At 44.2% G+C, this 24,370-nt stretch overlaps 1 protein-coding gene across 3 annotated transcripts in view; it reads right to left on the reverse strand.

The window, feature by feature from the left end:
• The window catches only part of WWC2 (WW and C2 domain containing 2), a 154,237-nt gene that overhangs the window by 55,850 nt on the left and 74,017 nt on the right, over positions 1-24,370 (reverse strand). For all 3 annotated transcript variants that reach the window (XM_053584965.1, XM_053584958.1, XM_053584947.1), the window contains exons 3-11: positions 23,903-24,106; positions 22,482-22,558; positions 21,355-21,434; positions 15,807-15,936; positions 12,411-12,557; positions 11,036-11,109; positions 6,864-7,106; positions 3,899-3,988; positions 1,246-1,865 (exon numbers count right to left, since the gene is read on the reverse strand). In XM_053584965.1, coding sequence (XP_053440940.1) covers positions 1,246-1,865; positions 3,899-3,988; positions 6,864-7,106; positions 11,036-11,109; positions 12,411-12,557; positions 15,807-15,936; positions 21,355-21,434; positions 22,482-22,558; positions 23,903-24,106 — 1,665 coding nt within the window. The remainder of the gene's footprint in view (positions 1-1,245; positions 1,866-3,898; positions 3,989-6,863; positions 7,107-11,035; positions 11,110-12,410; positions 12,558-15,806; positions 15,937-21,354; positions 21,435-22,481; positions 22,559-23,902; positions 24,107-24,370) is intronic.

Below are 24,370 nucleotides of genomic sequence, written 5' to 3' on the forward strand. Positions count from 1 at the left end.
CCTGGGGATGTGCCCTGGGGCTTTTATTCCACCTGTCATCTTAAGCAGTGAGATCATTTGCCAGCAAGGGCACCGACTTATGTTCTTTACAACCATTTCTAATACAGTAAAAGTTTCTGCCTTGCGAAGGAAAACAAAAAAATGAAATTCCCCTTGTTCTGTCTTTGGGTACAGACGCAGGGGTGAGAGCTTTGTCTGAGGCCATCACTTCCCTGGGCTGCAACTGTTAACCTGGCCAGGAGATGGCAGGGTGACACTGCACATTGAAAGGCAGATCAACTTTAGGCAGAAAGGGAGAGCCTGGCTTGAAACAAAAATTATATTTATATAGAATTCCCAGAGCAATCCAAACATTAAACCTTGGTACTAATTAGCTAGTATGCTAATTGCCTTGGTTTTAATCTGTTTTAGGCCACCTTTTGAAAGAAAGCCCTCTTCTTTGCCTAGGTATTTCAGAGCCAAAATCTATTTGGAAGTATGCTTCCAAAGTCTGCTCTGGCCAGGCTGGTCCGGGGATTTGGCCACCTCGTTTTCGTGGATGGTGGTGTGTTCACAAAATACGTTCCCAGTCAGTAAGCACACAAAGAGGGTCTGTGGACAATGATTAGGCACTAACTGACTAAATAGATAGGGAAGGTGACTTTTATTTTTTATTTTTTTATTTTTTGGTTTTTGGCCAGGGCTAGGTTTGAACCCGCCACCTCCAGCATATGGGACGGGCGCCCTACTCCTTGAGCCACAGGCGCCGCCCGGTGATTTTTATTTGATAAAGAAAAATGTCTAGGCATATAATTGGTACATAAATACATCTACTGAATTAAAGCCAAAAAGATTACTCAGAAGAAAGAGACCAGGGCCGGGTGCGGTGGCTCACACCTGTAATCCCAGCACTATGGGAGGCTGAGGTGAGTGGATCACCTGAGTTCAGGAGTTCAGGACCAGCCTGAACAACAGTAAGATCCGGTCTCTCTTAAAAATGGAAAAACTAGCTGGGTGTGGTGGTGGGCGCCTGTAGTCCCAGCTACTCCAGAGGCTGACATAAGAGGACGGCTTGAGCCTAGGGTTTGCTGTGAGCTGGGGCATTCTACCCAGGGTGACAGGACTCAAAAAAAAGAAGGAGAAGAAGAACATAAAGGAGGCCATTTGTTTGTATGGAAAAAGGAACCTTCAAATCAATCTAAAAAATCAATCAATCGCCTCAGAATGATTAAGAGGGAGTGTGTGAAAGCAAAGGTCCCCATTTACCTGCAGCTCCTTCACACAGCGGCTCTCTAGCACATTCACTCAGGTCTTTATCCTCTAGAAGGGACTGGGACGCTCCTCCTGAGTCAGAATCCAGCAAGATCGAATTTTCACCCAGGCCAATGTCTGCAAAATGGCTACTCAACTCACAATCATCAAAGTCGGCCGTGAACTGCTGCAGAGCGGTGTCGTGGGGAGACGTGGGGAATGTGCCTTCCAAAACCAAGGGAGAGCCCGGAGGGGACAAGGAGGAGAGGGAGGACCTTGAGGACAAGGAGGTCACAGACTTGGGGGCCTCAGTCAACAAGGGAGTGTGGGCTGTGGCGGTGGCCGTCACCCCAGAGAGTCTGCTCTGGCCAGGCTGGTCCGGGGATTTGGCCACCTCGTTTTCGTGGATGGTGGTGATGGGCCCGGAGGGAATGTAGCCACCTTTGTCCTGCAGAAGGAAGTCCAGTCTATACTGATAGTCCGCGTCTGTCTGATCACCCTGACTGCTGTAATAGAGCTCGCTGGAACTCAGAGAATTGAGTGACCCTCTGCTGGAGGTGTTCAGGGAGCCACGGCTGGATGCCAGGGAGCCCAGGCTGCTCCCGGATGACACGGACAGGGTGCTGGCAGAGAGGCTGAGGGAACAAAAGCACACACTGTCAAGTCCAGTACTACACGGAAAACCCAATCACAGCCTCTCCTGAGTCCTTCATACCCCTATAAGGAAGGAACCTGCCAAAGAACAGAAATGATGACCAGGGGCAGGGAGCCTGCTCTGACAGTCAAGTGACACCCAACACAGGGATATACTGTGAGAAATGTATTGTTAGGCAATGGCATCGCTGTGCAAACAGCATAGAACGTGCTCACACAAACCTCGATGGCAGGCTGAAATGCTCAAGATATGGACGGTCCCATACGCCTGGGCGGTATGAGATAGCTTATTGCTTCTGGGTCACACACCTGTACAGTGGCTGACTGTACTCAATATTGTATGCAACTGTAACACAACAGTATTTGTGGCTCTAAAAACAGAAAAGGTATAGTAAAAATATGGCATTATAATGTTATGAGATCACCATCATTTATGGGGATATGTCCTTGACCAAAATGTCATTATGTAGCACACAACTGAATATTATATTTTTCACACTTATTCACCAACATTTTAAATCTTGCTCTCCAGCCAGGCATGGTAGCTCACACCTCTAACTCCAGCACTCTGGGAAGCTGAGGCCAATGGATTTTGCTTGAACTCAGGAGTTCAAGACCAGCCTAAGGAATAGCAAGACTCCATTTCCACAAAAAATAAAAAATCCAGACAGGTATCATGTGACATGCCTAAAGTCCCCGCTACTTGGGAGACTGAGGCAGGAGGATTGGTTGAGTCCAGGATTTTGAGGTTACTGTGAGCTCTGATGATGCCACTGTACTCTACCCAGGGCACAGAGTGAGACTCTGTCTCAGCAACAACAAAAAAATCTTGCTCTCAAAATACTCTCTAAGTAGCTATTCTATTCTTATTAAAAATTATCCTCCTTCAGTAAAAGTTAAAAAAAAAGATCAAATATCTATTGGTAAATTTATTTGCATAGATACCCAAAGCATGTTTGCAAATAAAAAATATTGAAAGAGGAAAAAGTGGGGAAGAACAGCACAAAGTATTAACGTAGTTACTGCATTTTTTTTTTTTTTTTTTTGGCCGGGGCTAGGTTTGAACCTGCCACCTCCGGCATATGGGATCGGCGCCCTACTCCTTGAGCCACAGGCACCGCCCAGTTACTGCATTTTTAAAAAAGCTTTTTGTTTTAGAGAAACACAAGAGGTTACACAAAAGACCTCTAGCTTCACTAACCTTTACCTCTTCTCTGTGTGTGAATTTATGGAGTATTTTTCTAACTAATATAAGGAAATCTATGCCTAAATATTTTAAGGCACGTCTATCCTACCTTGCCTTTTTAAAAGATGAGGTAATGGGGAAAATGTTATTTTCCTAAGTATGTATTGATAGCTAAAACATATCTTCTTCCTACAGCGTATTTCAAAAGTAATCTAAATATAACCTTAGGGGTTGTGAAAAAAATTAATCTATTGTGACTTTAAATTTGGTCAAATATTAATTGTACTACACTAACAATCATTTTCTTTTTCTTTTTTTGCGGCAGAGTCTCACATTGTTGCCCTGGGTAGAGTGCTGTGGCATCATAGCTCACAGCAACCTCAAACTGGGATCAAGTGATCCTCTTGCTTCAGTCTCCCAAGTAGCTGAGACTACAGGCACCTGCCACCATGCCTGGCTTTTTCTGTTTTTGTAGCGATGGGGTCTTACTCTTGCTCATCTCTTGAGCTGAGATGATCCACTGTCCTCTGCCTCCCAGAGTGCTGAGATTACACTTGTGTGCCGCTAAGCCTGGCTAGTTTTTCTATTTCTAGTAGAGACAGAGTTTCGCTTTTGCTCAGGCTGGTCTCGAACTCCTGAGTTCAGGCAATCTACCTGCCTGGGCCTCCCAGAGTGCTGAGATTACAGGTGTGAGCCATTCTGCCCGGCCTACATTTACTTTTAAATACAATATAATTGAAAATAAAATGAAAAGTGATGGAAGATGAACTAGAACATGCCTGAACACAGTCAGAGGTAAATTTCCCCCTGTGGAATCTAAGGGCTTACCTTTTAAGTTGTGAATGCAAGTAAGTAGTTAATTTAGTAGTTTCTTCAAGTTTCTGTAACAACTCTTTTCTTTTCTCTTCTAATCTCAATCTAGAAAAAAATATAGAAACTCATTTATTTTCAAATGATTAGGATGACATACAGAAACTAGAAGAAAAGAAAGATTCTTGTTATACAAACACTATATCACAGGGGCAGGGGTGGGGAGAAGACATACAGGATGCCCAGCAAAAAAGATGGAGGCAGAGGTGTGCCAAGGTGCAGCCAAGCCAAAGGACCAGGGAGAAGTAGGCCACGCTGCCAGCATTACTGAGAATTAAAAAATGCTAGGGGTCTGAAATTTTCTTTTTCTTCTTTTTTGAGACCGAGTCTCACTCTGTCTTCCTGTGTAGAGGGTATCACAGCTCACAGCAACCTCAAACTCTTGGGCTCAAGTGATCCTCCTGCCTCAGCCTCTTGAGTGGTGGGACTACAGGCGCCCACCACAATACCTGGCTAGTTTTTCTATTTGTAGTAGAGACGGGGTCTCACTCTTGCTCAGGCTGGTCTCAAACTTCTGAGTTCAAGGGATCCTCCCACCTTGGCCTCCCAGAGTGCTGGGATTACAGGTGTGAGCCACCACACCTGGCCTTTTGAGGCAAGTTTTAAAACGAAATACTGTTTTTACTAAAATGAAGTCTCTCTCTCTCCTGTTTTGGGGAGGTGGCAGGATGACAATAGAATCTGATTCTCACCCGCATGGAAACTTCCAGGGCTCCCCCTTTCCCTTACACAGAGGCCTTCTCTCAGCCGGCCTCAGTCTACTCTCCCCTCCTTTCTGGTTACTTTGAACTCCTGATGCTTGCTTGGCTTTTATGTTCTTGTCCCCTGGTCCCAGGTAGAGCTCACGGCCCCAGAGGCAGACACGGCTGCTCCCTCTTCTCCCCAGCCTGTCTGAGTGGCACTGAGCATGCCCAGCACTGTGCCTCCCTCCCTAGGTGTCTGGATGAAACCTTCATGGGGAGAAGCATGATGAAGGCACTGAGGACAGTCACAGAAATCCTTCCAGTGGGACGGCAGTCTGCCTCTGATGTGATCATCAAAGCCTCTCCTAGTGGGAGCCTGAAGTCTTCCTCAGATTCCAGGCATCTTTCATGGGAAACCACCTCCCCAACTTCCCCTGGACCTGGGCTGAGGACGGCAACCCTTTCAAGAGGGTATACATCTGCCCCTCTGATCTCTTCTCCAATCCCTGCTTTCTGGTCTCCTGGATGAGAAAGGGTCTTTTCACCCTGACCCCTAAAGTTTCCTCCCTGAGTCCAGCTGTTCTACACTCCCTTTCAGCTGCCCTTTGCAAAGTGTGGCCTCACACTGCCCCCAGTGGCCTGTGGGATGGAAGTCTGGCTTCTCCTGAACCCAGAACTCCTAACCTAGGAAAAATTTCACTTCACATCATCTACAGAAGTAAGAAGACCCTTTCCCATTAAAAAGAAAATGATATTCACACCCCCAGCACTTGGTTTTACAAAATGTTCAAGGCTGGGTGTGGTGGCTCACACCTATAATCCCAGCACTCTGGGAGGCTAAGGCAGGAGGATCCCTTGAGCTTAGGAGTTCTAGACCAGCCTGAGCCAGAGCGAGACCCATCTGTACTAAAAATAGAAAAACTAGCCAAGCACTGTTGCTCAATGTCTGTCGTCCTAGATATTCAGGAGGCTGAGGCAGGAGGACCACTTGAGCCCAAGAGTTTGAGGTTGCTGTGAACTATGACACCATAGCACTCTACCCACGGTGACAGAGTGAGACTGTCTCAGAATAAATTAAAAAAATAAAAAGCAATTGGATTGTGAGTGGATGTTTTAAGCTTAATTCCAGGCCGGCTGAAATTCTCCTACTGTGGATTTCTTTCCCACGTTCTGGGACAGGCACTGCTTCCTGCTTGCTCCCTAAAGGATGCATGTGCAGTGGTGTGTCCCACAGCAGGTGGCTGATCCTACAGACAGCCAGGACTCCTACGCTGACATATCTGCGTAAAACTTCACAGAGGTTCCCTCACTTAATATTCCAGTTGATCTCCTTACAGAAACAAAAAAAAAAAATTTTTTTTTTAGAACCAGAATTTTTAAATAGCCCACTCACACCTTCCCACAGAAAAGATCAGAAAATTGCCTGGAGTCTTTTTTCCCTTCAGTTTCACCTGCTTCTAAGGAAGAGTCAGGGTGACAAACAATATCCATGTGAATGCTTTGTGACCTGTTAGGATATCAAAGGTAGCAAGCTGTCTCTCTTGAGAAATGAAAAGCAATAAACATTTGCATTCTCGTGCATAAGAGAACGCAGGATAGGAAGCCTCAGTCACTGTAACAGTCTAGATATTCTTCCTTACTAGAGGGCAACAGTTTATACCTATTGTTATCAGGCTCAGCTGGAGACAAGCTGCATCCTGGGTTCATGCCAGCATTCCCCAGCTGCTCAACATCTGTCTTGGCCATTTTCAATTCCTAGCAAAACACTGAAGAACCAATGGAAGGTGTGTTTATTTGCTCTACAGAAAGTTCTCTTGCGCAGCTTCTCAGTTCACTAAGAACAGATGCGATTAAGATTTCCAAGCCCAGGACAGGTGAGGTGGCTCACCCTGTGACCCCAGCACTCTAGGAGGCCAAGCTCCCTTGAGCTCAGGAGTTCAGAGACCAGCTTGAGCAAGAGCAAGACCCCATCTCTACTAAAAATAAAAAAACTAGCCAGGTGTGGTGCCTGTAGTCCCTCCCAGCTACTCAGGAGGCCGAGGCAGGAGGATCACTTGAGTGCAGGAATTTGAGGTTGCTATAAGCTATGATGATGCCATGGCACTTTACCCAGGGTGTCAGACTGAGACTCTATCTCAAAAATACACATATAAATAAAAGATTCCCAAGCCCGGGGACAATGGCACCAACTAAGACACCCTACGGGGTCAAGCTGCCCTGTCCCCAGGAGCAGGACGAACCTCTCAGCCAGAGCTCTGCTGGGAGCTCCCCTCACGGATAGCAGCTCCTCCTCCAGCCGCTGCCTCTCGGCCTCCAGGAGCTCCAGCTCGTCCTGCGTGCGTTTCTGAGGAGTAATGAACTGCAGCTCTTTCAAAAGTTCTTCTTTTTCATGAATCAGCATCAGCTTCTCCTTCTCGATGTCCAGCGCCCCAGGCCAGGCTTCACTGTCTAATTTTGACAGCTCAATTTTTAAGTTGGCCATACTAATATAAAGGGACAAAAGAGACATGCACAGAAAGTTACAACTCCACAGAAAGGTAAATACAGACCGGGCTGTCTGCACTGGCCTGGCTGGGCCTTCCCGGTGAGGGGTCTGGTGAGAGGCCGGGGTCGGGCCCTGCCCTCCACACAGCCCCTGTCCTGACACCACACTCACTGTCATCTGCTTTGTTTCCCTACCCTTAAAATGAACCCGCACAGCAGCCCCCTGACGGAAGGGTAATGGGAGGCACACACAGGCTTCAGAAGCAGAGGCTCTGGGGCTGTGGAAGGTCAGCCCTGAGTCTGCCCATGTACGTGCCCGGAAGGTCTCCCTTCAGAGCAGTGATTTTCAACCGGTGTGTTGGGGCACACTGGTGTGCCACGAGAGGCTCATACGTATGGTGCAAAAATTGTTAAAGATCATTCATTATTTTTGAAAGAAGCACTGCATGTATATTCTTTTTCTCACTCTTTTTTTGATCAACATAATTTAAGTGTGCTGTGAAAGTTTAAGTTCAAGTATGCCGTGAGATCAAAAAGGCTGAAGAACACTGCTTTGAAGAAACTGAGATGAATAATGTCTAAAATGCCATCGCTGTAGGTTTTGTTCCTCTGGGGAAAGACAGTGTTCCCTAGTCTAATGGGGACGCAGGGCAAGCTGGGCAGAGAGGACTAGTCTATTAGAAAGTCAGGGGAGGGGAAGGGAGCAGAGAACAGGACATGGCCAGGAGGGGGACGGGGCACGGCTCCCTTTCTCCTTCACAGCCGGCTGAGTCAGACTGACATGGGCAGTATCGTCTGAGCCCAGCCTGTGTGGGCCCTTGGCACTCCCGTGCATCGACCATCAGCCTCTGCACACAGCCGCCTGGCTGTGCGCAGGTGGGGAGCACACAGTGGGCCTTCACTAGCGCAGGCAGCTGGACAGACAGCAAGGCGGGGAGAGGAGGAAGCACCAAGGGCACCTCCTCCGGGTTCATGATTCAGTCTGTCCAGAGCTCCACAATAAATGGTGATGTGGACATCATTGATCCAGCATGGGTATCCTGACCACAGGAACCCAGGAGCATGCTCTGTGGAACTGTGAGCACAGTCGGTGTTGTCCACATGGCACTTTTGATCCTAAGCACAAGATCAGGGTGAGCTATGGACATAGCTGAGACTGACAGAGGAGATTTATGTTTTTTTCCATAAACAGGTTGGTTGATTACTTTGGATATTGTTAGAGTACACACCAGAATATGAAAACCAGATAGAAAAGGAAGATTTCTCCCCCTCCCCTTTTTTTTTTGTTGTTGTTAAAGAGACGAGGTCTCGCTCTTGCTCAGGCTGGTCTTGAACTCCTGAGCTCAAGGAATCCTCATGCCTCAGTCTCCCAGAGTGCTGGGATTACAAGCGCGAGCCACTGTGCCAGGCCTTTTCTCCTTTTTGATGAAAGAAATTGTAGAAGTGAAGAAAAAGGTGAACAAAAAGCATTAGGAACAAAGATAGAAGTAGATCCACACCCTTGTGACTGAAGTTTCTTATGTGGTTAAAATTAAAATCACCATCTTATATTGGCTCTGTGTATGTGGTGTATCCTGACTTTCACCCACCGTCTGCATTTACGATAGATGTAACATCAGCTGTTCTTCAGCTTTAACTACAAAACCATAAACAACTGTCCCAACATACTAGAAAATTAATCATCAAGATGCTAAATAAGCATGATATTATTAGCTTCATTAAGCACATAAAACAAAAGCTAGAAGAGAAAACAGATTTCAGGGAAACACAGCCTGCCTCTTTACTCATTCAAATTTGAGGAGGAAAAAGCATTTTCAACATGTGCATAAGCCCTTGAGATTTAGCTCCTCATCAGCAATGATACTAACTTTAAACTGAAACCCCACAGACACAGCATGTGACCAGATGGGGAAGAACCAGTGTCTTAAGTTTCAATGTGAATAAATCAGCCATGGGAGCAGCACACGATGCAGGGAAGAAAAGCGCCTGTTTATTATCTGTGTGACCAGGCGTTAGGTAGGTCCTAAGTAGTATTTTAGAAGCCAAGTCTGAGGACAGAATATGAGGGCTTCCCTGCAGGGGCACCAGAAAAGAAAAACGCTGCATGAATGCACATGGAACGAACAGGTGGGGAGTCTGGGTAAAGCCAAAGCTGGAGCTGATCCAGGAGAAAGAGACTCAAGTCCCCCAAAAAGCAGGAGCATAAGGCTTGGTTCTCCAGGTCAGCTATGTGTCATGGCCATTCTCCATACATGAATCCCTGACCTTGCCCACAGCAGAGCCCAGAGCTGTGGCAGCAGAGAGGTTGGCACATCCACAGGAAGAGAGCATAGCAGCATCCCTCTGATTCCTGCAGGGCACCAGCCACCAAAGCCACAGATTGACCCTCCATGTTTATGGAAGAGTCTGGGCTCTGGGAAGGGGGTAATAAAATATGCAACATCTTTTCTAGCCTTAAGAAATAAAAATCCTACAGAGGAAGGCCAGGTATGGTGGCTCATGCTTGTAATTTCAGCACTTAGGAGGCTGAGGTTAGAGGATTGCTTAAGGCCAGATGTTCGAGACCAGCCTGGACAACTTTGTGAGAGCCTGTCTTTACTACAAGTTTGGAGGCACACATCTATAGTCCCAGTTACTTGAGAAGCTGAGGCAGGAGGAACACTTGAGGCCAGGAGTTTGAGACCAGCCTGGACAATATAGCAAGACCCTCATCTCTACAAAAATAAAAAATTAGCTGGGCACAGTGGTACGTGCCTATAGTCCCAGCTACTTAGAAAGCTGAAGCAGGAGGATCACTTAAGTGGAGTTGGAGGCTGCTGTGAGCTGTGATTGCATCACTGCACTCTAGCCTGAGTGACAGAACAAGACTTGAAAAATCTACCAGGGAAAATTTAAAGGCATTGGCATTAGCTGAGTAAACTGCTATTCACAGTGACTGAGGGACTTGCACAAGCTCAGATGGTTAATAATTTGCAGAACGGAGCTTGGGTTTCTCTCAGCAAACTGAGATAACAAGAAATATTAAGAACACAGGCTACATTGGCAAACGTTGCATTAATTTTGCTTTGTTAAAGCCTGATAATCTCTAAGAACTATGGCTAATTACTCCTAAGGTATCATCATCATCAATAATAATAGACACATTTTCACATCTGATGGTTTTCCTTGTTGTGGGAAACCTTGACACTCGAGTGGGTTCTCAGCTGAGCTTTTCGTGCTCAGGGGAGGATAAATCCTTCTATTTCCTGAAGGATGGCAGTGCAGTGTTCCTACACATCTCCTGAATAATGAAACAATAGCATTTTTAAGCTCTTCAAAGGAAAATAATGAAATTGAACAGATGAGTCTAACTCTCTCCCTCAGAAGAAGTCAGGTATTCTGTATTATAAAAACGATTTGAATCTGTCTACCACATAAAGACAGAAAAATCTCTTACACTGCACTGAAGAGCTACAAAGCAAGGGGAGGACGGCACAGGGTCAATCAGAGTTTCTAAGGAAAGGAGAGAAATGATCTTTCTTCTTTCTCCCTGAAGGAAGCGAACTGGAAGTGACACCTCCGTGGGCATCAGCAGTAAGACATCCCTTCAAAGCAAAGGAACACACTTACTTAGAACTTCCATCTTAGGAATCAATCTTCTAACATTTAATGAAGAGTGAGTATTGTGTAAGCTCAAAGCTCCTTTTTTTTTACTGAAGAGAAAGGGACAATTTCATTCTCACACTTCTCACTAATTCTCCAGGTTCTTCAGCTTTGAGGGGAGAGAGGAAAAGCGAGAGGTAGAGTTTAGCGAGGAGGATGCTAAAAACCAAGAGCACCCTTGGTGGGACTATGCAGGGAGTGCCCAGCAGGTGTCACCATGGGAGTAAAGATTAATTCTGGGAAAAGAAAACGATTGAGCCATAACAAAGCAGCGCCCGGTCATTACCTCCTTTTGGCTTCTTCATACTGTAGGCTCAGCCTGACCTTTTCAGCTAAATTTGATCTACTTCTCACTCCAACCTATTGAAAAACAAAAGGGGAAAAAAAAGTCAATTTACTCCGCTAATGAATGAAGTAAACTGCTTTTGTTTCTAGGAAGTACAAGTAATTGAAAAACCAAATAAGATGGTACTGAAATTGGGAAACACCAATTCAAAAAGGCACTTACTTTATAGTCTTAGTAGGGGCAAAACATTTCTTTCAACTTAACTCTGTTTTTCAAAGACTTTAACATCATTTTCTCCACACATTAAATTCAAGACAAAAAACACCAGGTAAATGTGTCTGGTATCTTAGAGTTTATGACGAGTGCACAGGTTAATAAGAGTTATGAACTGGAACTAATTTCTTTGCCTTTATGAGCCAAAATTTCCATCATTTAACTTTCAACTATACAAAACGCAAACTAAATAACTTCACAAAGTAATTTTCAGATAGGTAAGCCCTACAGCTGATCTCTATCTATTTCACTTTTGTAGCACACACTTCAAAGAAGAATAAGAGAATATGAAAATAACTGGGAATTTATTGAAAAGTAAACACCTGCTAACGTTATCCCCAAAGAGAGGAGGTACAATAATCCATAATAGCTGAGCCATACTATTTTTCAAATGTTAGCTGTCACAAATTAAACATGTTAATATAAAAAACTTCGGATTTACAAAGATAAATTTTGTTAGTTTTAAAAGGCATACATTTCTATTTCTCATTAGCCTGAACGTCTTTTTGAAAGGAACTACATCCGGGCGGCACCTATGGCTCAGTCGGTAAGGCGCCGGCCCCATATACAGAGGGTGGCGGGTTCAAACCCAGCGCCGGCCAAACTGCAACCAAAAAATAGCTGGGCGTTGTGGCGGGCGCCTGTAGTCCCAGCTACTCAGGAGGCTGAGGCAAGAGAATCGCCTTAAGCCCAGGAGTTGGAGGTTGCTGTGAGCTGTGTGAGGCCACAGCACTCTACCAAGGGCCATAAAGTGAGACTCTGTCTCTACAAAAAAAGAAAGGAACTACATCCCCAAGATGCCGAATGAAATAGGAAAAAGTTAAATTCTCATGGGTCTCAGGCCTTTCAATAATGTCTCTGAAGAAATACAGCATAAGAAAGTTTGAATAAAGCTATTCATATGGACAAATCCTGATATGCTTGGCACCTAGACAGAAAAGATAGGGCTATGATTTTAAAAGCTAATCTTATGAGAATGAAGTGCAGTGCACGCAGCTGGAATCCAGATCATATACAGCTTCCATTCTAGCTCACCGTCCACACTGCAATTAAGGCCCCACAAGGACAACGCTGGGCAAGGTCATCGAGAGAGGTAACTTACATCTCCGGAAATGCTGGTTTGTGACCCAGCATCGAGGGTCTGTCTGGAGAGAGATAAATGAGAGTTCACAGGACTGCATCTCAAATCTGGCTCCGATCTGCCAATGTTCTGTTCCAAATGAAACCGCTCCTGCAGCTTAGCAAGACTCTGTCCAGGAAATATAAAGGATTTCATAAAGCTTAATGTGCAAAAGAGCAAGCCTTCCCCACCAGGTAAAATTACAAGGAAACAGTTAATCGCAATGGACAAAACAATTACTTTATTTTAGCAGGGACCTACCACTTTGGCAGAACTGAAAAAGTTAAAGAGTAGAAGATAATTTTGCACATACACACATGACTTTGAAAGTATGCGAGATCCTTCCAAAGGCAATAGGTTGTCTGCACTTTCCCAAGAGAACATTTCCCTGGGAATAACTGTATCTTTAGAAGTAACACACACATTTCTTATTTTTTAAAAATTTCATTAGAAGGGGAAGTCTCTATTTCAATAGGAACTTTAGGCACTAGAAATTATGGAAACACAGAATATCTGTAACTCAATTTCTCGTTTTTTTTTAAAAAATTTTTTACTACAACAAATTTTTTTTTTTTTTTGAGACAAAGAGTGTCACTTTGTCACCCTTGGTAGAATGCCATGGCATCACAGCTCACAGCAATCTCAGACTCTTGGGCTTAAGCAATTCTCTTGCCTCAGCCTCCCAAGTAGCTGGGACTACAGACGCCCGCCACAACGCCTGGCTGTTTTTAGGGACGAGGTCTCACTCTGGCTCAGGCTGGTCTCGTCTCGAACTTGTGAGCTCAGGCAATCACCCGATTCAGCCTCCCAGAGCTCTGGGATTACAGGTGTGAGCCACTGTGCAGGACCAATACTCCAACAAATATTTATTGAGCTTCTATGTGTTATTGTGCACATTCAAAACTATACAGATGTAGATGACATCATCTCTACCATTCAATAACACCCAGCTCTGTAACTCATTTCCAAAGAGTTCATATTATTACAAATAGTTAATCCACCATACAGTAAAAAGGAAAATTTGTATATTTGCAGGATCCTACTTGCCTTCTGAAGAAGACAGAAGGAAAATGTCCCTGTTAATCTTCTTTTTTTATATATTTTTCAGATTACTATGAGGGTACAAATGATTAGGTTACAATGTTTGCATTTGTTAGGTCAGTCCCTGCTATAGTTGGGTCCCGCAACCAGGAGGTGTGCCATGTACCCTTACATTGTGCCCATTAGGTGGGAGTTCACCCATCTCCCTCCCTTCTCCCCTCCAATCTCTCATTTTAGATAGAGTAAGACAACGTCCTACTTTGAAGACTTCTGCAAGTATGCCACGGTACATGTGGACAGAACACAGAGGTTATTTAGCTCACATCAATGTTAGAGGTTAGGAAACTGAGGTCCTACACTTGCTAATGAGTGGCACAAGCTTCAGTGGAGCCGATCGTGGGTCTATTTCATGATACTGCCTGTGCTGACATGTGGTTTGGTAAAGAAGATAGTCAGAAGCCAACATGCCTGTTGCAGGCATGCAGGCTTAATATGCGAGTGTGCTTTGGAGGGGATGGTGTGAGGAAGCGAGAGATTTAAAAAGAAAAGTCTGATCTGAATTGCTTGAAAAAAAAAGAAAGAAAAAAAGGGTGGTACCTGTAGCTCAGTGGGTAGGGCCACATACACCGAGGCTGGTGGGTTCGAGCCTGGCCCAGGCCTGCTAAAACAATAATGACAATTGCAATAAAAAAAAATAACCAGATATTGTGATGAGCGCCTATAGTCCAAGGCTGAGGCAAGAGAATGGCTTAAGCCCAAGAGTTTGAGGTTGCTGTGAGCTGTGATGCCACAGCACTCTACTGAGGGCGACATAGTGAGAGTCTGTCTCAAAAAAAAAAAGTCACTGAGTAGGGCTCTGGCCCCATATACCAAGGGTGATGGGTTCAAACCCAGCCCTGGCCAAACTGCAACAGAAAATAGTCGGGCATTGTGGTGGGCTCCTGTAGTCCCAGCTTCTCAGGAGGCTAAGGCAAGAGAATTGCCTAAGCCCAAGAGCCAGAGGTCGCTGTGAGCTGTGATGCCACAGCACTCTACCGAGGGTGACAGAGTGAGACTCTATCTCTAAAAAAAAGAAAAGAAAAAAAGAAAACCCTACACAATTTAATACTAATAAAAAATGGCAAAAGACCATTATTATCAACTTCAAAAAGAGCCAGTACTTAATCCTGCTATTTAGAATTTTCACACTATGGCATGAGAAATATCAAAGATCTAGAATGTGGTTTTTTTTTTTTTAAAGCTAACCTTCTTTGTTTTACTTTCGAAGGGATATTTATACAAAATAACTATATGAGAGGGATAAAAATGAAATGGTCACATCACTTAATACATTACCAAAAAGAAGAAGTGTTTTAGGGACCTTATGCAAGTCTGTATCTATTTTTTCATCTATAAAATGAAAAAAAATTAGGATTTTCAATCTATTTTTGTGATAACAATGAACTCAATCAATTTGGGTTATGACTAGTATTTCAATAAAATAGGTCACAGCTCTCCTAGCATAACTGAAGAGGTATCCCCTGGCCGGGGCAACACTGCCCACTCTACCCTTAGCCAGCACCTCCGAATCACCTGGATCAGGTGTACCTCACCCCCAACAGGCATACCTTCTACCTGCTGATGGGGGTGATCTGCCTTTTATGTACCCTGAGCTGAGAATCACTGGTTTAGTGAACTCTCTTTATCTGGATCCCACATGAAGTTTTTTTTCTTAATTTCAGATTAATGTGAGGGTATAAACAAATAGGTTACAACGTTTGCATTTGTTAGGTAGAGTCCTGTGCCCTGCACCCAGGGGGTGTGCCCTGTGTCCTTACATTATGCCCATTAGGTGAAAGCTCACCTACCGTTCTGCCTCCTCCCTTTTTCCCCATCCCTTCAACTTGAACTGAATTGAGTTTTTCTCCTATGTGGGCATATATCAGATCTATTGGCTTCATATTAGTATTGAGTACAATGGATGCTTGCTTTTCCATTCTTGTGATACTTTACTAAGAATGTGTTTCAACTCCATCCAGACCACATGAAGTATTCAGTGAATTTCAGGGTGTACCAAGATGCCAGTCTCCTCAGATGGGCTCCAGGATCCACTATCCACCATCTCAAAGGATATCCAAAGGCTGCCTTCCGTTAAGCGTTATCAGAAGGGGGTTGGAGCCAATCTGTTCCCCTCCAGGGCAGGCAGGTTGCCTTGGTGTCTCTAACAGTCTCCCACCGGGCCCAACGCTGCACAGAGGAGGCAGAGGTGGGACAGGCTCAGCTAGACTCTGAGGGAGAGAGAGGGTCTGGCGCCTCCGAAGGTTCACGTAGGAGTTGGTGAAATGTTCCATAACATACCTTCATCAGGTCTTGTTTCTCTTTCTCTCCTGAGCTAATAGCCTTTCTGATAGATTTCAGTTCCGTGAGAATGGCTTTGGCTTCACTAAGTTCATACCCACTCTGGCCTCCGGACATCTTTTTATCAATCCTGTTAAATGAGAGGAGAGGAAGAAAAAGAAAAGCAAAAAATATACATATGTAACAAAGAATGGCAGAGAATAGGTTAAACAGACAGTAGTAATTGGTTATCGGATGGTCTTAGATGGCTGATTATTTTACTCCCTGATTCCCACACTGGCGGTTGTCTTTTCGGGCTGATCATTTCTCCTTTCTCTTTTAATCGCATCTAGCTGAGACTTCTACCCGCTTCTTACCCAGTCCATTTCTGATCACTTTTAGGTTCAAATAAAAACATGTCTTTTTGTCTTCAGTCTGTCTAGGTGATTCCACTGCTAGCTAAACCCAAATCTCACTGAGGGCTGACCCAGAGCTCCACCCCGAGAACAGAAAATGATGTGGCCAGATGCTTTGCCAGAAGAACAGAAATGCCAATAAGCAGGCGGTTAATTTTGTAGGTTTTGCTGTAATATCTGTGCTGAACCTAGGTTAGGGCTGGCAGCTGGCAGGCCTTTAATAAATAAATGGCTAGGGCAGGTGAGTGCCTCACACCTGTAATCCCAGCACTCTGGGAGGCTGAGGCAGGAAGATTGCTTGAGCCAGGAGTTCCAGACCAGACAGAATCTCTACCAAAAATAGAAAAACTAGCCAGGTGTGGTGGCAGGCACCTGTAGTCCCAGCTACTCAGGAGGTTGAGGCAGGAGGATTGCTCAAGCCTAAGAGTTTGAGGTTGCTGTGAGCTATGACACTACAGCACTCTACCCAGAGTGAAAGAGTATGACTCTGTCACCAAAAAGTAAACAAACAAATGAATAAATGGCTAGTAAATTAATCATTATTTACACCTGTCAGTATCCTACAATATTTGGATTGTGTGGTTACTTCTTATTTCTTTTAAAATATATAAAAAAGTGTTTGTTCTATTTTTATGAAAGCTGTGAATGGAGATAAAATTGCTTGCCTTGCTGAATGAGCACAAATTTAGGAACAAAGCAGGCCATTTATCATTTATCAACTCCTACGGAGTAAAGCCCTTTTCAACCAGCTAGTTGATCATCCCCACAGACCTGTTTACCAAACATCTTCCCAGCTCACGTTGGAGGATTTCCTATAACCTCAGTCTTTGTGCCTGAAGGGGCCAAACCAAATCACCCAATTCTTTTTAAAAACCAATTTCACATTCTCTTCATGGCCACCCTCATGGGTTTTCCTCAGCCATCAACTCTGTTCAGGCTCTGTCAACAACTTTACACACATTCTCAGACACACTTTTAGTCTTATCTACAGAGCCTTCAGAGAAACAATACCTACAAAATCAGGGAAAACAGATTCTGAGCTTATTTGGCTCAAAATATTTAGCAATTAGTATTTCTTTAAAAATGAAAGGTATAATCTGAAAAAAAGAATACAAAGCCATGTAATCACTCCTGCACACGAGGTTTGCAGTCTGTGGGTAACACATTTCCCCAAGTACTATATTAATAATTATTTTATGCGGCTGAACAAACAATTAGAGCCTTCAAGAACCCAAGAAAATAAAAATCTTGATCATAAGGTCATTTGATAATAAAGTACAACTGATCAAGACACAGAATCACACATACACACCCAGTCTAGGCTAAGTAGGACCCTAGTCAAACCTCTTCCAAATGAAGAAAGGAGGCCAAAAAGTACATGCAAATTTAGCCCCTAAATTGCATAGATCCTTAGCTGGAAGGGCAACCATACTAAAATGGCAGATGCAGACACAGGGCCGTTACGACTATTATACTTAGAGCATTTGATAACAGCGATAATCCCATGTATTTGGGGAGGGATTTATCAATTTCTGGCTCCCCTAACTAGTATATCAACCAACTTAGTTGAGATAAAGGCTTACTAAATGCAAGAAATGCTATTTCCAAATATAGCATTCTAGCATTTTCAAATACAGTGCTTTTTAACTAATAAAACAAAACTGTGAGGTTTCATGAAATAGCTAATAATAGAGGTCTGTGAAACTGTGTCCAAATTAATTTATGAAGCCCAAGGAATACAAACATTATTATTGGAAAATAAAAGCAGGTAAATTTTTTTCAGAAATAAACTTTTAACATTTTTAAAAAATTTAATTCTGTTTTTTTTTTTGAGTGCCATGCATCCTAGCTCATGACAACCTCAAATTCTTGGGCTCAAGCAATCCTCCTGCCTCAGCCTCCCAAGTAGCTGGGACTACAGGTGCCTATCACCACACCTGGCTAGTTTTCCTATTTTTAGTAGAGATGGGGTCTCGCTCTTGCTCAGGCTGGTCTGGACCTCTGAGCTCAAGTGATCCTTCCACCTCCGCCTCTCAGTGTGCTGGGATTACTTGGTACAAAGCATAGCTCACAGTGCTCATAGTGCCCAGCCAACTTTTAACATTTAAAAATAAAAGCAGAACCCAGTTCAGGACTGCTAATTTAAATTTCACAAAGTTTTATAAACAGATGAAACTGTCTTGGTTATCCCCTGCTCAACAGAACGCTGAAGGACAAACATGCTACGTCCAGTCTGCCATCACCAGAGGACCACTTTCCATCTTTCTATCTTTACTCGGTGACCCTGGGTAGAGTGCTGTGGCATCATCATAGCTCACAGCAACCTCAAACTCTTAAGCTCAAACAATCCTCCTGTATCAGTCTCCACAGTAGCTGGGACTACAGGTTCCTGCCACCATGTAGCTAGTTTTCCTATTTTTAGTAGAGACAGTCTTGCTCTTGCTCAAGCTGGTCTGGAACTCCTGCGCTCAGACCATCCGCCCATCTCGGCCTCCCAGAGCTCTCTACTTCATTTTAAATGTTGCTCTTTTCCTTTAATTCCATGCTTCTCCTTTTACTCCTACACTTTTCATTTCCCATCTTTTCTCTCTTTTTAGCCTAACTGTCCATAAAATAAAATAAACAAATAAAATAATAAAATAAGATAAAATAAGAAAAGCATCATTTGGTGACTTTTAGAATGAAACATTGTGCTTTCTGCTCCTAATGAGAGGGGATCACTTTTTTTCTTAAAAATGTTTCGAAAGTTCTTGACTTCTACATACTCTCTAATTAATTTTTCCTTTCTATCTTGGTCTCAGAAAAGAGGAAAGCATGTCATTTGCGAGCCTTCTCTGGATGATGTGTACCCCAGAGCCAAGCTTTCAGAGTCTGCATGTGCTTGGGGGTTGCTGGCTATTCCATCACTTCCCATTTTCCAATTCTGAATCCACACTGGAGGCAGCAAAACGGGAAAATGCATCCTCCTGGTAGCCATTTACACATACCTTAGTCTACGGCTTAGGCTAAAGTCAAATTTGGGACCACAAACTGTAATGAATAATGCAGAGAAAAAAACTGTGTTTGCTCACTCTGCATAAAGCACAAAATTATTGTACCGAGTAAAATCAAAGTCCAGCCTTCAAATACATTATAATTCCTGATTCAACAAAAATACTCCATTCTATTGTAAATAAATGAAAAGTTACAAAAGCCTACAATGGGATTCTATTGAAATTTTTCTTGAAGTGTGTTTCTGGTCATAGCCACAAATAAAAGTCCCTTTATAGTATTTAGGAATGTGGTTTTGTAAAATGTCTGGTGTCGGGGTTCAATCAATTATCATTTAGTGACAGTAGTTTGTTGATGAACATTTGAACAAAAACAGCTTTATTTTGTCTATAGCTAAGATCAGCAGGAGAGGTCTCTAATGTTTAGATACCGTATCTTTGTGCTTTTGGTTCAAGGGATTAGAAACGTTGCAAGAGAATGCCTGAATTTCTACAACAAATGTCTATTGTTTTCTTATGGAATGTTATTGACAGATTCTTAAACATGCCTTAGATTCCTATAAAAATTTCTTGCAAGCAAACTGCTTTGAAACAATACAGTATTTGTTACATCACTGTAACAAAAACAGCAAGTTTGGGTAACCTTTAATCCTGGCGGTGATGTGAGTTATAATCGCATGTGTTTTAAAAATGTTTAACATATGGCTGGACATTTTGTGGCACTCTCCAATGTTTGCCCTTCCTCCTCATCCCCACCACAAAGCCCTGCTTTGACAAGCAGTTACTAAAGTAGACATTTATATCGTTCTAAGTCTGCTTGGTTTTTAGGAGAGCGCCACACCAGCTGAGCTTCTCAGGACTTGAGAGCCACCAGGATCTAATAAAATATACCTGGCAGAGGACAGACTACAAATGGGTATTTTTAAAAGAGTTTCCCACATCATCCCAATGTGCAGTCTGGTTTAAGACCCACCAGCATGGGAGCCTCTGAAAGAATATCCGGGTCAAGGTTACATGAGGCAGGAAGGCAAAAGCAAAACTGAGCCACAACGGCAAGCATCTGAAACCCGAGTCACACGCCTCCCTGGTGGTCAAGAGCAGCGACCGGTGTCCCAGGATACAACTCACCCTCCAGACCAACGGACTGGCCCGTGTGTGTCTGACCAGCGACATACAGGGTCTTTAGAGGGTGACGCCTTGCTGCTGGATTCCCCTACAGGGAAAAGGAACAGAACTGGGCACTTTCTCACAGAGATGGTTCCTCAGACTGGCTGGGCCTTGCTGAGGTGCCACTGAGGGAGGTGCTGGGAATAACAGGAACAACCAGGGAAATTCTAGAAATAACCGTAGTGCACCTGGCCTCACCAGCAGGCAGGCAGCAAAAAGCAGTTGGTGCCTTTCAAGGGATGCCACCTTCCACTTGCTCTGTGGTGGTCATGTGACTCTCAAAAGCAGGGGCTGCTTCTCATCCCCAAGAGACCATGCGGGGTCAGAAAGTCCCAGGTGTGCCTGCCATGGTTTGAGTGGGCTGGGCCTCATCGCCAGGGGGCACAGCGGCTTCCAGGGCCTGGGAACAGGGAGGCTTCCAGACACTGCACCCCTCTGACACCTACACTTTCACTGACCCTGGCTGGCCCAGTCTACCGGGGTGCCAGTGGCTCATCAGACTTCAGTCCTGAGCTGGTGAGGACAGAGGAGAGCAGGTGAGGAACACGCCCAGATCCTATGCCGACAGTGTTGACTTGCTTTTGCAACCCTGAGTTCAGTCTGGGTTACACTCCAGGTTACTCCTGGAGCTGAGAGAAAGACCAAGAGATGCCCCCAGCAGCCAGGGCCTTCTCTGGGGTCCAGCACAGCCTGGCTGGTCCAGCATCTCAGCTCTATGCCACAGCCTAGCAGAGCCGGCAGGGGTCCAGGAGACAAACTTCAGTTTTTTTACTTCAGTTTCTTTGAATCTCCAATGATTAATAATAAACATTTCTGACCTTTTCAAGTGCATAGATTTCTTTCACGTTTGAGTGATTGTTTTTTTGTTTTCTGTGCAAAATTCTGAGTTTTTTTCTTACTTTCCGTTTCCATGAGAAATAGTCACCTGTACTCCTAATTTTTTTCTATTGGTCAGAGAGCTCATTCTAGGGGTGATTTCAGTATTTTAATACTCACTGCTGCAGTGTTTCAAAGCCTTGTTCTTTATAGAGCAGTTCTTGCTTCATCTGTGAGAGTTCTCTTTTCAGCTTTTTAACCTTTTGTGAAAAAAAATCAATCTAAATATTAATGTTGGCAAATGACCAGCAACATGTTGCATCCTTTTTAAAAGACAATAAATTTGTAAACTATTAAAAATGTTAATAAAACCGTTCCTTTTACACTTTACCAGTTCCTCCTCCACACAAATTCCATGGAAAGTACATTGGTTATGTTTAAATTATCACCTCACCCAAATTATCTTGTTCAGCAACATTCCAAGGAGCTGGACATCACTGTGGTCTCCACTTTGTGATTAACAGCCAATAAAAGCAGAGTGAGAACTTTGAGCGATGGTGTCCCTGCCATTTCTCTCTCTTTTTTCTTTTTTTTTTTTTGGCAGTTTTGGCCAAGGCCAGGCTTGAACCCGCCACCCCCAGTATATGGGGCCAGCGCCCTACTCCTTGAGCCACAGGTGCTGCCCATCTCTGCCATTTCTAAAGCTCTGGTTGTCACTCCCTGTGCCAGGACCATCTCCTCTATTTCCCGGAAGCGCCTCAGTTTTCTCATATGACACTCCCTATGCCTAAAAAGCTCTTCCCAGATCTGCAGGGGCTCACTCCCCTATTAGTACAGGGATTTCTCCAACCTTCCCACCCAAGCTATGACTCTGTCTTATTTAGATCGTGGTATTTTTCAGCAACTGAAATTTCCCACGGCCATGGAGGTAATTTTTTTTCTTTTCATGTTTAAGACAAGCATGAAACAAAGTTTACTGAGGAAGACAAAGGTAGGCTTACAGAGTAAGAGCAAGATGCAGGCTGACAGAGCAGGATACGCTCGCCATGGACAGCGAATGGGCCTCCGCTGCCAGGGTAAGTAGGCGAAAAGGCAAAGAGGCCTTGTTCTTTTTTTTTAGAGACAATGCCTTGCTCTGTCACCCAAACAATGAATTTGTTCAAACAGAGGCAGAAAGATCACCCATCAGGACAAGAGGAAGAGTTTGCTACAATGAACAGAGATAGGAGGATGGCCACTCACACCCCTTCCACAGCCTTCAGAGTCCAGGCCATGGTCAATGTAGAACCACAACTTAAAACACTCACCCTTAGTCGTGTAGTAGAGATCTCAGCTTTTAAAATCTCGGGATCATATTTAGTACTGGATGAAGATCCTGAGAATACTTTTAAATGAGAAAAAAAGAAAAAAATAAATCTTTACAAGCTACCTGACTAGTTCTTCAGCTTAGAATTTACTTTTTTTTTTGGAGACAGAGTCTGACTCCATCAGGGTGCCATGGCATTATAGCTCCCAGCAACCTCAAACTCCTGGGCTCATATGATCTCCCGCCTCAGCCTTCTGAGTAGCTGGAACTACAGATGACTGCCACCACGCCCAGCTAGTTTTTCTATTTTTAATAGAGATGGGATCTCACTCAGGCTGGTCTCAAACTCCTGAGCTTATGCAATCCACTTGCCTCGGCCTCCCAAAGTGCTGGGATTACAGGTGTGAGCTATCATGTCCAGCCTGAATTTACTGACTCTTAAAACAAGAAGATTGGCTTGGTGCATGTGGTTCAATCGGCTAAGGCACCAGCCACGTGCACCTGAGCGGGCGGGTTCAAATCCAGCCCACACCCGGCAACAATGAAGGCTGCAACCAAAAAATAGCCAGGTGTTGTGGCGGGTGCCTGTAGTCCCAGCTACTTGGGAGGCAGAGGCAGGAGAATTGCTTGAGCCCAGGAGTTGGAGGTTGCTGTGAGCTGTGATGCCACAGCACTCTACCCAGGGGGACAGCTTGAGGCTCTTTCTAAAAAAAAAAAAAAGAAAGAAAGAAAAATTAAAACAAGATTTATGTGTTTCTGTGGATACTTATTTCATTTTACAATTCCTTTACTGTCATTCATCAGACGTGTAAATATAAATAGTAACCTTCAAATCTCTGTAATTTCTTTTTAAAAACTCAGTAAAACAGAATGTCATACAGACTCTGGTGCTTAATTTTCTCCTGGGTTTCACACATCTATGTCCTTAGAGGACACTACTGCAGATGCAGTGGGGATAATGCAGCTCTGCATTATCCAGGAATTTATAATTTAAGTAACCTTTATGAGCCCATCACAGCTGCTTCTTTGAACAAAGCCAGCTTTGCATCATCAGTCTGCGAGATGGGGGGTTGGAGGGAGAGGGGAGATAAATCAACTCAGGCCATCGACGGAAACCTCACTGTCGCTAAGAGCTCCAGTTTCTCTCCACTAAAAAAGTACAAGAGTAGCAAAAAACTGGTCTTGCTCTGAAACAGTAAAAATTCATTCATAAATGAATTAATGAGACAGAGGCACAGAGACTCCCTGGGGGAAGCCTTGTCTCTGGAATGGGGTTGGGGGGCTTTCCTGAGAAATCTGCAGCGTGCCCCCAGCTTCTCAGGCTGACGAGAAGGGAAAGGACTCGAAACAAGACTTCACAGAGATGTAAGTTAAGTGGTCGTCTGCTACCCACCACTCGGCCTGCACCTCCGAAGCACTTACGGCTCGTGTGAGAACTCGACTTTTCCTTGTAGGCGTCGTTCAGCCGCACATATTCGTCCAGGGCCAGTGCCAGCCTCTGCTCCTTCACGTGGTACAGCTCCTTCTGTGTCCTCAGGGCATCCTGGGCCACTGAGAGGTAGTCCTTGAGCATCTTCTCCTGTTCCCCTCTCCATTGTTTTCTTGGATCTTCTATCTGTGTGGTTTCTGAAAATACATCAGATACAGGTTTGGGGCTTATTTTTTTTTTTTAATAATTTAGTTTCATTTACCAGATAATTTAAGCTTTATAGAGAGTCGCTAGCTTAAATTCTTACATCCTTTAAGGAGTGTATCAGCATTTCTTCAGTGACCCCTCCAGAAATTGGACAGATTTTTTTGTTGGTTTATCCAGTCCACACTCCTCACCCCTCTGCCCTTTCAGGCCCTGTTAACAATGAATTGTCACTGTAAATCCATCACAGACAAGGC

The sequence above is a fragment of the Nycticebus coucang genome, chromosome 1 (genome assembly GCF_027406575.1).
Source record: "Nycticebus coucang isolate mNycCou1 chromosome 1, mNycCou1.pri, whole genome shotgun sequence".
NCBI classification, from domain to species: Eukaryota; Metazoa; Chordata; class Mammalia; order Primates; family Lorisidae; genus Nycticebus; species Nycticebus coucang.